Source organism: Piliocolobus tephrosceles, chromosome 15, assembly GCF_002776525.5.
Source record: "Piliocolobus tephrosceles isolate RC106 chromosome 15, ASM277652v3, whole genome shotgun sequence".
Taxonomy (NCBI): Eukaryota; Metazoa; Chordata; class Mammalia; order Primates; family Cercopithecidae; genus Piliocolobus; species Piliocolobus tephrosceles.
This window is the reverse complement of record NC_045448.1, coordinates 21,323,636-21,339,795: the sequence shown is the minus strand read 5'-3', so window position 1 is coordinate 21,339,795 and position 16,160 is coordinate 21,323,636. Positions and strand designations below refer to the sequence as shown.

Here is a 16,160-nt window from a genome sequence, read left to right as displayed (position 1 = left end):
TTCCGGGTGTTTCTTGGGAGTATACAGTAGCTGATAAGCAAGTATGCTTAAAAAAAAAAAACACTCGGCCGGGCGCGGTGGCTCAAGCCTGTAATCCCAGCACTTTGGGAGGCCGAGACGGGCGGATCACGAGGTCAGGAGATCGAGACCATCCTGGCTAACACGGTGAAACCCCGTCTCTACTAAAAAATACAAAAAACTAGCCGGGTGAGTTGGCGGGCGCCTGTAGTCCCAGCTACTCGGGAGGCTGAGGCAGGAGAATGGCGTAAACCCGGGAGGCGGAGCTTGCAGTGAGCTGAGATCCGGCCACTGCACTCCAGCCTGGGCCACAGAGCCAGACTCCGTGTCAAAAAAACAAAAACAAACAAAAAAAACACTCTGTTATTAGATGGGGAAAAAGTTATGGTCCCAGTGCCAGGAAGAAATCAGGTCTACAAAAAGGCGACACAAAACAATGGGAAAATTATCTGCCGTCCTGGTGTTTCCTCTGATGCGGATGCCCTTCTCCATTGCCGGGATTCCCTGCTGGGCTATTGTGTGCCGTTGCCCCCAGCCTCAGAAGGAGCCTGCCATGCAAGGCCCAGAGTGGAATTACCTTTAAAAATTCTTTGAAGTCTGTGTCTTCGTCCGTCTTCTGCTGTAGCAGAGCTGCTCCATTAAGCTGGCAGCTGCAGAACCTGATGTAGGCCTGCATGTGGGACAGCTCAGCTGCCAGGATGTCCCCAACCATCTGCACCGGCATCTTCTCGCCCCCGGTCTTCTTCCGCACCCGCAAAGCCCTGCAAAGAACACGCTCTCATTCCGTGTTTCTAAGTGAATGTCTCAGCTAATTGAAGGATGAATCCCATGGCAGATGGCAGAGCGATGGTAAGGATAACCAGTGAGTTACCTGAGAACCTCTGGCACTGGGAAGGAAAAGTCGAGAGGAAGAGGAGACAGCCTGGGCCAAAAGCTTTGCTGGTCAAGCCAAACTGGGTGTGATGTTAGCAAAGAAAAAAAAAGTAAATAAAGTCCATACACTTGGATGGGCCGGGCACTGTGGCTCACGCCTCTAATCCCAGCATTTTGGGAGGCCAAGGCAAGAAGATTGCTTGAGCCCAGGAGTTTGAGACCAGCTTGGGGAAACATAGTGAGACCCTGTCTCTACAAAAAATGAAAAATTAGCTGGGCATGGTGGTGCACACCTATAGTTCCAGCTATTCCAGAGGCTAAGGTGGGAGAATCGATTGAGCCCAGGAGTTCAAGAGTGCAATGAGCTATGATCACGCCACTGCACTGCAGTCTGGGTGACAGAGTGAGAGCTTGCCTCTAAAAAATAATAAAAATAAAAATAAATTTTAAAAACATACACTTGGGTGGCTGGGCATGGTGGCTCACACCTGTAATCCCAGCACTTTGGGAGGCCGAGGCAGGTGGATCACGAGGTCAGGAGATTGAGACCATCCTGGTTAACACGGTGAAACCCCATCTCTACTAAAAAATACAAAAAATTAGCCGGGCGTGGTGGCGGGCACCTGTGGTCCCAGCTACTCGGGAGGCTGAGGCAGGAGAATGGCGTGAACCCGGGAGGTGGAGGTTGCAGTGAGCTGAGATCGTGCCACTGCACTCCAGCCTGGGAGACAGAGCGAGACCCCATCTCGAAAAAAAAAAAAAAAAAAAAATACACTTGGTGTTTCAAGGCCTTTAGAATTGTTTTGGTTTCACCTTAGCTTCTTGCAAAGTTTCTTTTAAAAGATTCTAACTTGTTCTCAGTTGAACCATGAAGGAAAGTTTCAGTCTGTAAGAGAAAAAAGGGAGCAGGAGCCGCAGGGGCCAGGGGTGGAGGCAGAGGGGCACTATCTCCGAGGGAAGCTGGGACTGCTCATCCTCCCTTGGGGGCCTGTCCTCACAGCCACGAAGGATGGACAGTCACCCCAACAACAGAACCTACATGGGGATGGAGACTTAGGAGACCACCAAACTAGGCAGTTTTACCTGCACTGCGAGCTGCAGCTCTCCTCTGACTCTTCTGCCCTGCCAGGGTCAAGGACATCTTATATCTTGGAATCATAGATTGATTATGTTGTGTAATGATTTAATCTTTTCTTTACCAAAATATTTTGTTATATTTCTTTACTTTCTTCAATACTTATGTATCTTACAGTCACAGGACATTTCATCAAATGATAATAAAATAACAAGCCTGAGGGAGCGGTTGAAGTTCCTTTGCTAAGAAGCCCCTGCAGAGGGTTTTGTGTGAGTCTCAGTCTGGGGCCTTTGGGGTCAGCGGCAATGACAGGTGATGCTCAGGACTCACTTGAGCAGCTTCGTGTTGGACATGATGAGCTCTTTCCAGTTAACAAAAATCAGGGCCATCTCCCCTTCAGTGAGAAAGCCTGACTCTGCCATGCGTTTCTGAAAAACCTAAAGTCAAAACATAGAAAAACTAGTTAGCTTAAGTGTGGATACACAGCCTACGTGTGGTCTAAATCAAACAATGTCTTCATAAACTGAAGCTAATCAGATCAAACAATGACTTCATAAACTGAAGCTAATCATCCAAGTAAGTATACTTATGACACATTTTATATTGCATAATGTTCTTTCTTTTTGCTAGCGTAGCTCCTATCAAGGCTGATTCCAAGGACTGAATCTAGTCATCTCCTGGTTAAGAGGAGATTGTCAGATTTCTCTCTTAGGGATGTTATGAAGGTTAAATAGAGCCAAAGGCATAAACACCTATGCACTGTGTGAGCTTGCAGAATTGAGAAAGCAGGCCATTGTGAGGTGGAGCATCTCAGAGTTCTAGACAACAATTTATGAGACATTCAACGGGAGAACCAGAGTAACAACTTATGCCACCCCTAACATAACTCTGAGCAGATGTGGGTTTCAGAAGTTGGCTCCTGAGGAAGAAATAATAATACTCTACATCTGTGTTACATGGCACTTGAGGATTTACAAAGCACTGATATGTACAGATATGCAGATGCTTGTGTGTGTGTACACGCATGCGTGTGTGTTTGCAGCGTTCTCAATGAGCTTCACGGGTGATGGAGGTGACACTGAGTCAGGTGTTACTATTCCCAGTTGACCCATGAAGAAGTAAAGGCTCAGAATGAGACTTGCTCAAGGTCACAAAGACTGAGGACCACAATTCAACTCTTTCTGATTCTAAATCTAAGTTTCTACTGCATAACTGAGATTCCTAGGGAATGAATGACTTTAAACACCTTAAGGAAATAGAGAAGTTATCTGAGACACTCTTCTCCTATGTCATCTTTCCAAAATGCCCATGACATGCTGCTCTCTATTAGAATCGCTCAAAGTTCTCCACTGTCCATGTGCTAAGACGCAGACTCCTCCTGGAGGTTCCAGGGCCTATGAGACCTGCCCCCTGCCGACCTCACCAGCCTGGCCCTCAGCTACTTCACACTCCAGTCACCCTGGATGGCCTGTAGGCCCCTGAATCCCTCCATACATGCCGTCCCACTTCTGTTTCCTCCTCCTGGAGGAGCAAACTTGTCCTTGTCCACAGCATAACTGGGAATTCCTTCCTGGCTGGGGTGGTCACTACACCCCGGTTTCAGCCTTGCTGGCCCCACTGTACCTCTCTCCATCCGCCAGGACTCTCACCTCCTGGGGGACAAGAACTGTCTTTCATCTCTGTTCTCTGGCCTAGCCCTTTGCACATCGTGGTTTGTAGTTCATGTTTACTGATTTGAGTTGAACATGGATTCACAGAATTCAAGTAAAAGTGCTGGACACTCTCTAAAGAGAGTTTTACAGTTCCACATCACACTGGAGACACCAGGCCACTCCTGTGACAGCAGCCCTGGAAAGCCGGCCGGCCTGCTCGGAGGCTGCTGTGGAGGGACAGAGAAGCGTCTGGCTGTCCATCTGTTTGTTTATTCGCTGATTCGTTCATGCCCCTCTAGCCATCCATGTAGCTGCTTTGTGCCGGGCTTGGTGAGGTAAACAGATGGGAATAAGATGGTCAGGCCTCTGGGAACTTTCGTGAGGATGGTCATAAGAAGGCCTCACCTGTGAACGGTGCTTTTCGCCCTGAATCCTGGACCCGGACCTGACGCTTCACTCCTCAGAGTAAGGGGCAAGCACCCAGTGCCTGCTCACCTCTGTCCTAGTGTTAGGGAGGCCGCCACACCTACTTACAGTCCCTTAGGACTGGAATCTGACCAGCAGCAGGGCTGATCCTTGTCGGGGGTCGAAATGGTGGGCGTTTCTTCTAGGCCATCTGTCCTGGCCAGAGAGGTGCGGACATAAACACACCCCACTGACTGCTTACGGAAAGGCCGAGCACGGGCCGGGATAACTTGTGGGAACACAGGATGGAGGCTGCACAGTCCCGGCTCTCAGGGAGCCACAGGCTCGTGGGGAAGACAGATATCACCACCCGAGAAGTGCCATATAGTTTGCATGGGAGGGAACAAGTACTCCGCGTCTGGATATCCCAGGCTAGGCCTGTGTTTAAGGTGCAGAGTGAATCCAGGGCAGGGCTTGCTGGGGAACAGACGCAGAAGGACGCAGCCTCTGCTCCACTCTGCTATGAAAGGCATGGCCAGGTATACGCTGCACCCGTTGGGTATGTGGGGGTGGGGGACGCCTGTTCTTTTCAGGTGGTTTGTTAATTTAACTGGTCTTCTCACCTGAGGGTCTGTACACTGGGAACTGAAAGGCATGGGAACGAAGGTATAAAAGAAATAGAAAGTCTTATTTTGTTCACTGAAGCACAAATCATTTTAAAGTGCTAGTTGAATAAGGATAGCTGTTACCAGCACAGAGGTCACTGGTACAAACAAACAGTCGCTATATGATATTTGGGAACTATTTTACAGTAGGCTCCCACTGGGTTTTCCAAACTGATACAAACATGAGGTGAACACTTCCACCGTTTCACAGTTCCTCCAGAGATGCCAGTTTACGAAAATGTCAGATGTTAAAACAGATATTAGGCAAATATCCGAGGAAGCTGCGGTCTGCCGTAGGCCCTTCCCATCCACTCGATCCCCGTCCGTCCTTGATGGGGCTCCTGCCACATCCAGCGAAGCCATGCGAATGCCCCCTTGTTCTCCCGCTTCACTCTGAGTGGCCTCATCTGGGGAAGAGCTCATTAGAGACTTTCAGTCGGAAGCGTTATCTGGCAGGCAGAGACGGCGTTCGGCGGGTGTGAGAGCTTCCGTCCCTATTTGTGAACTCACACATCAAAAGTGCTGCCTTGCTTTGCCTCTGCGTGGAAGCAGCCCTGAGTCTGGTTCCCACCATCTCTCGTGGGAGACAGCAGATACCCCGAGAGCTAGCCAGCAGCGGCCTCCTCACCTCGACCACGAGCTGAAGGTCCGCCATGTACCGCTCTTCGGTCTCAATCAGCTCGTGAATATAGCCCTGTCTTTTCCTCTCAATTGGCTGCATTGTGTCCAGGGTTTGCAGATCAGCACACCCTGTGGAAAAAACAGGGTAGTTTAAAATATTACTTTAGTCAACTTTGTAGAAAACAGACATTTGTCAGCAGACATGCTGGGTTTACAAATGCTGCTTTGAAAGAATGCCGCAGCCTTAAAAGGAGCGCTGCTAACTTCTGCAGAGCGGCGTGTGTACGCGGAGTGTTGGCGTTAATGAGCCGGCGCTCACAGCTCCAAAGTGGCAAATCAGCAATGTCTGTAACGTTTCAATGTGCTCCTAATTTCTTTTCAGAACTGTGCAGAGCGTGTGAAGAATCTCACCATCTCAAGACATTTTTCGAAGTTACTGAAATGATTAAATGAATCAGATGCTTCAGACCACTCCAAACTGCAGGTCATAAGCCATTACTGGGTCATTATATCATTTTGGTTTTTAAAATGCTGGTCAGGCCCAGCATTAAAAAATAAACAAACAGAAATTACCATGCATATGGCTTTCGTAAATCTTGTGAAATGTTTAGTCGTATATGTGTTCGAAATGTAAAATAGATTTCTCACGGTGAGCTACTGGTAAAGAAACGAGAAACGTGTCTCCAGATTTCTCAAAGGAAAGTTCTAAGGTTATAAAACCTGAAATTCCCAGATCCCGGTAATTCCCAGAAGACCACTGCCTCATCTCACTAGAACAAGTAACTCCTGGTACACTGCCGACATCCAGCCACAAATGACAGGAAAGCCACAAGCAGCCTCGCATCAGGGTGAGAGGTACTGCATTCACTTTGGATCAATTTACAGGCACATCAGAGCTGAACTAGATGTCAAACTATGAAGTGACATAATTCCAGAGTCACTTAACAAGTAAGTGGCTGAGGGCTTGTCTATACACAGTGATGTGGTGAAATACCTCAGGATACCCTTCTTAGAAAAAAAAAGCAAAAGCAGTGGAAGTTGTCAGAATCAAAATGGAGTCACTTGTGTTAAAAATCCTGACAAAGGGCCAGGGAAGGTCATGAAGAGAGAGTTCTCATCCATGAATGCTTGATAACTAGAACTATCACAAAAGACTGCAAAACCACAAGCTTGCATAAAGGCCATGGTGACCTTACACAAAAACATAGTCCTGCAAAGGTTATCTGCCCAGCAACTGCCTGTCCAACCTCGGACACTGGTGCCACCCTTGTCATTGGTTCTCACGGCCAAGGATAATTATATATATATATATATATATATATATATATATATAATTATGTGATCCTCTTCATTTTTCCTTTAAAAAATTTTGTCCTCCTTTACCTCTCTGAATATGCACCTGTTGGCATGCATATTCCCACTGCAATAACTATTCTTTTTTTTACCCAGGCTGGAGTACAGTGTTACAGTCTCGGCTCACTGCCACCTCCGACTTCTGGGTTCAAGTGATTCTTCTGCCTCAGCCTCCTGAGTGGCTGGGATTACAGGCGCACACCACCACGCCCAGCTAATTTTTGTATTTTTAGTAGAGACGGGGTTTCACCATATTGGCCAGGCTGGTCTCGAACTCCTGACCTCGTGATCCACCTACTTTGGCCTCCCAAAGTGCTGGGATTACAGGCATGAGCCCCGCGCCCAGTGCAATAACTATTCTAGATGAACATCAGTTTATCTTAGAGTCTCCCTCTCTGTCTGTCATTTAGGTTGACAGCATGTAGGTACCCAGCAAGCTACAACATGAGGCAGCAAATGCTTGTGTCGGAAAACTGGGAAAGAGACGAATGAAGTAGGGAAGACCTTCTGTAGCTAAGGCAATTAGGAAGGGCAGCAGAGAGAAGACGCACCCCTGCACCTGCCAGGACACTGTGCATCCAGCAGGGTGTGTTGCCCTTTCTAATTTCCTTTGCATTTGCATATATTTTGTATGGATCTGGGCTTATAGACAGTTCTAAGGAAGACAGCTTTTCTATGTCCTACAGATGTTGCCAACAGCTTTAAAGAAATTACCCCACAGAGAACAACAAGAAATAATAGGACAGGTTATGTTTGGTGTTTCTAAAAAGAAATCATAGACTGGATGTGATGCCTGTAATCCCAGCACTGTGGGAGTCTGAGGCGGGAGGATCACTCGTGCCTAGGAGTTGAAGACCAGCCTGGGCAACAAAGTGAGACTCTCGTCTCTACCAAAAAAAAAAGCCAGGCGCAGTGCCACGTGCCTGTAGTCCCAGCTACTTGGGAGGCAAAGGCTGGGAGGAGTGCTTGAGTCTGAGAGTTCAAGTTTGCAGTGAGCCGTGACTGCACCACTGTACTCCAGGCTAGATAACCTAGTGAGACCCTGTTTCAAAAAAAAAGGAAAAGAAAGGAACAGGGAAAAGGAAGGAAAAAGTGAATGTAAGGGGAAAGGGAAGGGGAGGGGAGGGGAGGAAGGAAAGAAAAGGAAAGGAAAGGGGAAAGGAAGAAAGAGAAAGAAAGAAATGAAAAAGAAAAGAAAGAGAAATAATAATGCCACTGTCGTGTTCAAAATTGTTAAGCTTTTAGGGGGACAGTATTTATCTTCTGCCAGGGGGAACTGCATAGTGACTGAGTGTTAAACACAGGCTAATCCAAACGTCTGCTTGAGGAGGCTGTGGAGCAGGGAGGACAGGCTTGGTGACCAGACTCCTGGTGAAATGGCTCTGGTCCTGATATGATCCAGTGGTGCTACTCGGTGTGGCCAGGTGATTGATGGAGGGAACTCAGGCCAGTTTCCAAGGTTGCCCCACCTCCCACACCAGTGTCTTACAAACTTCATGTTCTGCTTTCAAGACTTTTGCCACATCCACATTCCATCTCTATTATTATTTACTTAATATTTTTCTCTAAACGTACTCATGTTTGAAGTTAAATGTGCTCATTATGTTTCTTCTAATAATCGTTAAAGCAAATATGTAATCATTCAAATAAAACAGGTCCATTTTGTGTACCACTGCGTTGAGTACCATGAGGATACAACTATCACACTTGGGAAACAATGATTTACATTAAAAACCACGAGTACCGGCCCCTCTATCTGGAATAATACCTTGGAATAATAGGAAGAACCTCAGATATTTGTTTCTAAAGCTGGACTATACATAGCATTAGCTTTAGCAGGATAATGTGGGGACACCCTGGCATGCCATGCCTAGCTGACCCTTTTGCATTTCATCACGATGGCTCTTCGACTTTTTTTTTTTTTGAGACAGTCTCACTGTGTGGCCCAGGCTGGAGTGCAGTGGTCTGATCTCGGCTCACTACAGCCTCCGCCTCCCGGGTTCAAGCGATTCTCCTGCCTCAGTCTTCGAGTAGCTGGGACTACAGGTGCATGCCACCACGCCTGGCTAATTTTTGTATTTTTAGTAGAGACGGGGTTTCGCCATGTTGGCCAGGCTGGTCTTGAACTACTGGCCTCAAGTGCTCTGCCCATCTTGGCCTCCTGAACTGCTGGGATTTACAGGCATGAGCCACCACGCCTGGCCTGCTCTTAAATTTTTACCCTCTGTTTAAGTTTCCAACCCGACTCCTACCCTCACTTTCAGACGTTCTTACCTCTGATGTCAGGGTAAAAGTAAAGACACAAGGCCCCTCTTCCTCCCCTCTGTCTGTCCACTTGTCCCTGTGTGTCCTTCCTGAGTCAGGGAAGGAGGGGTCCTGTTTCTTTCTAAAGCTAGTCTGTAACTGGCCTGTCCTCCAGGGCCCCTCCCTTTCCTTCGAGCTTCTATGTTCACTCTTCGCCGTTTCCTTCTCAGCCTATAAACTTTGCAAAGCGTCCCTGTTACCCCACTGTTTGAAACCAACCAACAAGCACCCTTCCTCCAACCCTGCCCCCTCCTCAGCACCGCCTTTCTTTGGTCTCACTGGCAAATGTCACTGGAGGGGTTTACACCCATGGCCAACTCTTGCCAGCTCTCCGGGTCACATCTCCACTCGGGATTCTGGTTCCTGCCCCACCGCCCCTGACACTGCTCTCGGGAAGGTAACAGTGACCTCGGCATTGCCAAGTTCAGCGACCCCTTCTGAGCTTGCACCCTCCTCTGCCGGCCCACAGCACGGGTGCCTTGGATGAAAAGTCTTTTTGGAGGCTCGAGTCTGCCTCTCTCAGCCCCTGCGTCTCTCCTCTTCTTGATGTTTCCTTCTGTCTTCTGCCTCTGCCGGCTGCCCGGCTCTCTGCTCCCCGGTCCAGCAAATGTCAAAATAGGCTCCTGACACTCCTGTCCCGTGCAGTCAGATGAATCCAGACAATGAAGCAGACTCTGTGTCTCGCTCGCAGGGCCCCAGTGCACACGAGCGTATTAGGCAGTGAGAAACTCTGTGCTACAGAAAAATCTGATGAGCTCAGAGTTCCCAACACGTATTCGACCAGAGAATCCTCTTTGTTTTGAGAGGGAGGGTAAAATCTTTTTTGTCCTGAGAAAAGTCCTGATAAACTGAGGAATTCGGGTCTTATGGATGGGATACACCCCTTTGCCACCCTCTATACCTGCATTGTCAATAGAGTAGCCCTTAGCAACCTGTGACCACTGCACACATGCAGGGTGGCTGCTCCAAATAAAGACGTGCTGTCAGTGTCAAACACACACTCAATTCGGAAGACCTGTTCCAGAAAAACAGAAATGGGAAATGCTGCATTCATAATATACTGATTGCATATTGAAAAGATATTTTGGATAAATTGGATGAAGTAAAAATATAAACATTAATTTCATCTGTTTCTTCTGACTTTTTTAAGGTGGCTACTGGAAAATTTTCAGTTACATATGGGGCTGCATTTGTGACTCACACTTGATTTCTATTGAACAGCTCAAGCCAGCCACCACATATTTTGTGTTCCTTCCCTCACAAACGTTCAACGGCTTTCATTATTTGCAGAATGAAGTCCTAATTCGGTGGTAGAGGCTCCAGAGTCTCCAGAAGCCAGCCTCGGCCTACCTTTCCAGCCTCAGCTCTGACTACGCTGCCCGCCTTTCCTCCCCCAGCCTCATAGGCTGCACACACTTTCCACAGCTCTGCTGTTTTTGCTCCTGTTGTATCCTCTGTCCACACCTCATTCTCCACAAAGAACCAGCCTTCTTTGGGGGAAACCTTCCCCGTCCCTCTGACACTCACCCCCAGACCTGCCTCTCCTTTGCATTTCCATGGTACTGGTTTGTATCTGTATTTTAACATTACATGTCGTCTAACTGGTGCTGTTGTTAATCTGTGTAGTTAGTGTGTCTGTGGCTCTCACTGCAGATCAGGGACTGTGTCTAACACGTTTCTGTAATAGCAAGCTGAGCACAGCGTTTTGGCTGCCAGCAGTCAGGGAATATTTGTTAGGGGGTAGAATATGTGTTGCCCAGGTCCATTTCTCTCCTTTTTCCTGTTCTGCTCTGGGCTGCAAAAAAGCCAACCCTGCAGGCTGTTTTTTCTAAGTTTCTGTTCTAGTTGGTCTCTGCCTGGGTTTGACCAATGAGAGGAAACTCTGGCAGGACACTGAATATTACAGGGTGAAGTAGGAAAAATGTCTTCTCTCCAGAAGAGTGACATGATTAAAAAGCTTTCTGTCTGTTAAGTAATGAATGGAAATGCTGGGCTTGCATCTTACACCAACTTGGAGTTCAAGAATTCAGATGAATTAACACAAAAAGTGGCCGGGTGTGGTGGCTCACACCTGTAATCCGGAGCACTTTGGGAGGCCGAGGTGGGCAGATCACTTGAGGTCAGGAGTTCGATTAGCGGTAAATGCACTCAGACTTTGTCTGAAAATGTGTTTATAATTTCTCTCTCATCCGTGAATTAGATTTCCAGCTGGACAGTCATTTTCTCTGTGTTGTGTGTTACGTGAGGCCAGTCTAATTGCCGTTCATGTGGTTATTCTGGTTTTTCTTGGTGCTCACTTGAGGTCTGAGCACAAAGGAATCGATATTACTGTAGAAAAATGTTTACTGAATGTAGCTGGAAAATTATACATTTAGTATTATTTTCAGCTATTTCACTTTAAAGCAAAAGAACTTCCTAATCTCCCCAGGTAGCCTCCTCTGTTATTTTACTTGACCTATTGCTAACACTCAGTAGAGATGAAACCCCGTCTCTAGTAAAAACACAAAAATTAGCCAAGCGTGGTGGCGTCCGCCTGTAGTCCCAGCTACTTGGGAGTCTGAGCCAGGAGAATCACTTAAACCTGGGAGGCAGGGGCTGCAGTGAGCTGAGATTGTGTCACTGCACTCCAGCCTGGGCGATAGAACAAAACTCCATCTCAAAAAAAGAAAAAGAAAAAGAAAAAAGCACAAAAATTGGTCGCCCACTGGGGATACCCTTAGGGTGACTGGCCAAAGGAATGGTGCAACTGGCCTGGAGGGCCGCACTCACAACTTTGGTTCCACAAGATTCAACAGAAAAACCAAGTCTCATTAAAGATGAGCTCAAAGTATTAAAAAAAAAAATTACAAAAAACGGGAAAAAATCCAAGGATTAGAACACCAAGAACAAAAATACACATGGAGATGTAAAATATATATGTTTAACATTAACTCAAGACACATAATGAAGGGCTTGAAGCCATAGGTAGTCTATTAAAATAAAGAATAAGCAGAGTTGAAAAAGAATAAAAATGGCAAATATTGTCATGGAAATGATATATTAATAGATAAAATAGCAGATTAAACACATCCTAGGAATTAGTAAACCTAAAAACAGGTCTGAAGAATTACTTAAAATGCAGCCCAGAAAGAAACAGAGATGGAAGGCTGGGCATGGTGTCTCATGCCTGTAATCTGAGCACTTTGGGAGGCTGAGGCAGGTGGATCACCTGAGGTCAGGAGTTCAAGACCAGCCTGGCCAACAGGGTGAACCGTCTCTACTAAAATACAAAAAATTAGCTGGGCATGGTGGCAGGTACCTGTAATCCCAGCTACTCAGGAGGCTGAGGCAGGGGAATTGCTTGAACCCGGGAGGTGGAGGCTGCCATGAGCCAAGATCGTCATGCCATTGCACTCCAGCCTGGGCAACAGAGTGAGACTCTGTCTCAAAAAAAAAAAAAAAAAAAAAAGATGGAAAACATACAATGGAGGTTAAGAGACACAGAGGACAGAATGACAAGGCCTAACATACATCTGACAGGTAGTCTAGGAGAAGGGAATAGAAAGAATTGAGAGAGGTAATATTGAGATTATAATGGCTGAGACTTTTCTAGAATTGAAGAATGATACAATGTCCCAAATTCAGAACAATGGCTTCTGATTAGGAAAAAATCAAAAACAAATCCATACCAGAACACCAAAGAGGGAAGAAAAAACATGATTAAACGGTCAGAAAGAAAAACCAGAATAACCACATGAATGGCAAATTAGACTGGCCTCATATAACACACAACACAGAGAAAATGACTGTCCAGCTGGAAATCTAATTCACAGGTGACAGAGAAGTAAACACATTTTCAGACAAAGTCTGAGTGCATTTACCACTAATAGACATGACTGGAAAAACTGTTAAAAGATGTATTTCGGGAATAAGGAAATTACATAAGAAGGAAAGATAAAAGAGATATGAGTAATGGTGAGCCAAAATACTAGTAAATGTGTAAGAAATCAAAATAATCACTGATTGTATAAAACAACAATAATAATGACTAAGTTGGCAGGTATAAATACAAGGTGAAGTTAAAACACAAAAATATAATAACATGAAAGACAGAAGAGAATCATTAGCGATAAATCATCCTTGCATTGATCAGGAGAAGGAAGAGATATTGATCAAAGGTAAACACATATGTTAAAAATGGAAAGGTAACCACTCAAAGAACATAGAATACATAATTTCCCAACCAGTAGAGGGCAATAAAAGAAACAAAGAAACTTAATCAGTGCAACAGAAGTCCCTATGTCAGCAGAACAAAAAGGCAAAGAAAATGCCTGGTAAATAGAAAATACATAATAAAATAGATACAAATAAAAGTATTAAATTGTTTTAATCAATGTAAATGGCTTAAATCTGTCAGTGAAAAGAGAGGCTCTGGATTAAAAATCAGGTCAAAGAAATGTTGGAAGTAGTGGGCTAGAAAAAGCTATCCAAATAAAAATTCTAAAAGCAACTGGGGAGGTTTTATTACAACAGACAAATTAGGCTTTACGGACCCATATGAGATGGTAGAAACAATTCACCAGGAACAAGAATAATTCTGATCTTATTTGCAACTAACAGGAAAGCCTCAAAGTGTAAAATAAAAAACTTAAGACTCGTACCCCACCTCCCTCCAAAAAAGAAAGAAAAAGAAAAAACTGACATATCTATAATCATAGTAGTAGAGTTTAATATAGTTCTCTCAATGAAAATTAATGAGAATATGAAATATTTGAACACTATTAACAAGGTTAACATATGAACACACATACAAGAGACTATACATTCTTTTGAAGAGCCCATAGAACCAGGCCAGGGGTGCTGGCTCACGCCTGTAATCCCAGCACTTTGGGAGGCTGAGGTGGGCAGATCGCTTGAGGTCAGGAGTTCGAGACCAACCTGGCCAACATGGCGAAACCCCATCTCTACTAAAAATGAAAAAATTAGCTGCGTATGGTGATGGGCGCCTGTAATCCCAACTACTCAGGAGGCCTAGGTGCGAGAATCGCTTGAACCCAGGAGGCAGAGGTTGTAGTGAGCCAAGATTGTGCCATTGCACTCTAGCCTGGGTGACAGAGTAAGACACTGTCTCAACAACACAAAGAAACCATAGAACCAATTTCAATAAACACCAAGGAATCGATATTACTGTAGAAAAATGTTTACTGAATGAAGCTGGAAAATTACACATTTAACATTATTTTCAGCTATTTCACTTTAAAACAAAAGAACTTCCTAATCTCCCCAGGTAGCCTCCTCTGTTATTTACTTGCTAATGTCTGTGATGCTGATGAGCCCTCCTCGTGAGATCCTTTTTCACTGTTTCCAGGTCACCACCTCGCCTCTCCTCACTATCCTCCCACCTCACTGGTCTGCCCTCCCACGGTTCCTTTGCTCGTTCCTCCTCAACTCTCCAGACTTCTAATGTCGCAGTGCTCTAAGGTTCAGTCCTGGGAACTTTCCTCTACATACTCAGAGCCTTGGTGACCTCGTTCATTCTCAGGGCTTATTTATGTACTGACAGGCTCCCAAATTTACACTCCAGCCTGAACATCTTCTCTGAACCTCTTCACATGTTCTGCTGCATACTCAGTATCCCCATTCAGATGTCTAAAAGGCACATCACAGTAACATCAAAAGCCAAACCCCTAATCATCTCCCAACCTGCTCCTCTGATTTTCCACCTCAGTGGATGGCAGTATCATCTCTCCAGCTGCTCAGGCCACCGGATACTTCTCACACTTCACATTCAATCCACCTGTGGGCTCCATCGTCACAATACATCCAGATCACTTCTCACACGTCCCCCACGGCCGTCCTGATCCAAGTTATCATCTTGTGCTTGGATTACTGAACTAGCTTTCCAATGGATCTCCTGGCTTCTGATCCCTTCCCCCTCTTTAATCTGGCAAGGCAGATCAATACTGTTAAAACACATCAGATCATGTCACTCCTTTAATTAAAACCCTTGGCCGGGTGCGGTGGCTCGCGTCTGTAATCCCAGAGCTTTGGGAGGCCGAGGCAGGTGGATCACCTGAGGTCAAGAATTGGAGACCAGCCTGGCCAACATGGTGGAATCCGGTCTCTACTAAAAACATAAAAATTAGCTGGGCATGGTGGTGGGCACCTGTAATGCCAGCTACTTGGGAGGCTGAGGCTGCAGAATCACTTGAACCCAGGAGGCAGAGGTTGCAGCGACCGGAAACTGCACCATTGCACTCCAGCCTGGGTGACAAGAGTGAAACTCTGTCTCAAAAAAAAATAAATAAATAAAATAAAAATTAAAAAAAATAAAAATAACAAAAACTCTTCAATGGGTTCTTCTCACTCCAAGCAAAAGCCAAAGTTCTTATGAATAGCCCACAAGAACCTAAACAATCTCCCTTATTTCCTAGGTCACACCCAGACCCTCGCTTCCTCCTTCTCTCCTGCTCTTCCCTCCATTTCCACCGCACAGGCCTCTGCACTATTCCTCAGGCACCACAGGATGCTCCTGCTTCAGGGATTTTGTATGTGCTACCCCCTCTGCCCAGAATATCTTCCAGATATCCACACGGCTCCCTCCAGATATCCTCATACCCCTCCAGTCTCTGCCCCCCGTCACCATCTCAGAGAGGCTTCATCTGAGTATTTTATTCAACGTAAAATCCCTCTGGATCTACCTCCCTGCAGAACTCCCATTCCCCTTCCCTGCTTTATTTTTCTAAGACACTACACACTTCATTTTGTTTGTTTTCTGTTTTAGCCTACTCAAACACCAGCTCCAAGATGGCAGCAATTTTTGTTTGTTTTATAATTTGCCACATCCCCAGTGTCTGACACACAGGAGGGCTTCAATAAGCATTTATGGAACGTGATGTGAAGATAAACTCTGAGCTTCAGGAGACAGTACAGCAGTGTTAACTATAGGCAGTCAGAGAAATTGACGAAAACTTCCTGGAAGCTCCTTTCTGGTAGACAGGAAGAGTGGGCAAAGAGGAAAGATGAGAGATCATGGCTACTATCATGTTCCCAGAGGAATAATTAGTAGTGGGCTGGGCCACAAGACCCATCCCCATGCTGTGGGAGGATGTGGAGACTGAGAGACAAGTTACGAATCATAAGTAAGTCGCACCACAGTTGGGAACCACTATTCCAAGTTACAGTGCAAGCAAGAATAAGCAGCAAACAAGAGAT

The 16,160-nt window shown here is 45.8% G+C and overlaps 1 protein-coding gene across 5 annotated transcripts in view; it reads right to left on the bottom strand.

Annotated features, from left to right (window-relative positions):
• The window catches only part of ITSN2 (intersectin 2), a 151,756-nt gene that overhangs the window by 12,728 nt on the left and 122,868 nt on the right, over window positions 1-16,160 (bottom strand). For all 5 annotated transcript variants that reach the window (XR_003309545.1, XM_026454744.1, XM_026454742.1 and 2 more), the window contains 3 exons: window positions 5,317-5,438; window positions 2,297-2,403; window positions 596-779 (listed from right to left, as the gene is read on the bottom strand). Coding sequence is in view for 4 of the 5 variants with exons in the window: in XM_026454744.1 (XP_026310529.1) it covers window positions 596-779; window positions 2,297-2,403; window positions 5,317-5,438 (413 nt within the window). In the remaining variant the exon portion in view is untranslated. The remainder of the gene's footprint in view (window positions 1-595; window positions 780-2,296; window positions 2,404-5,316; window positions 5,439-16,160) is intronic.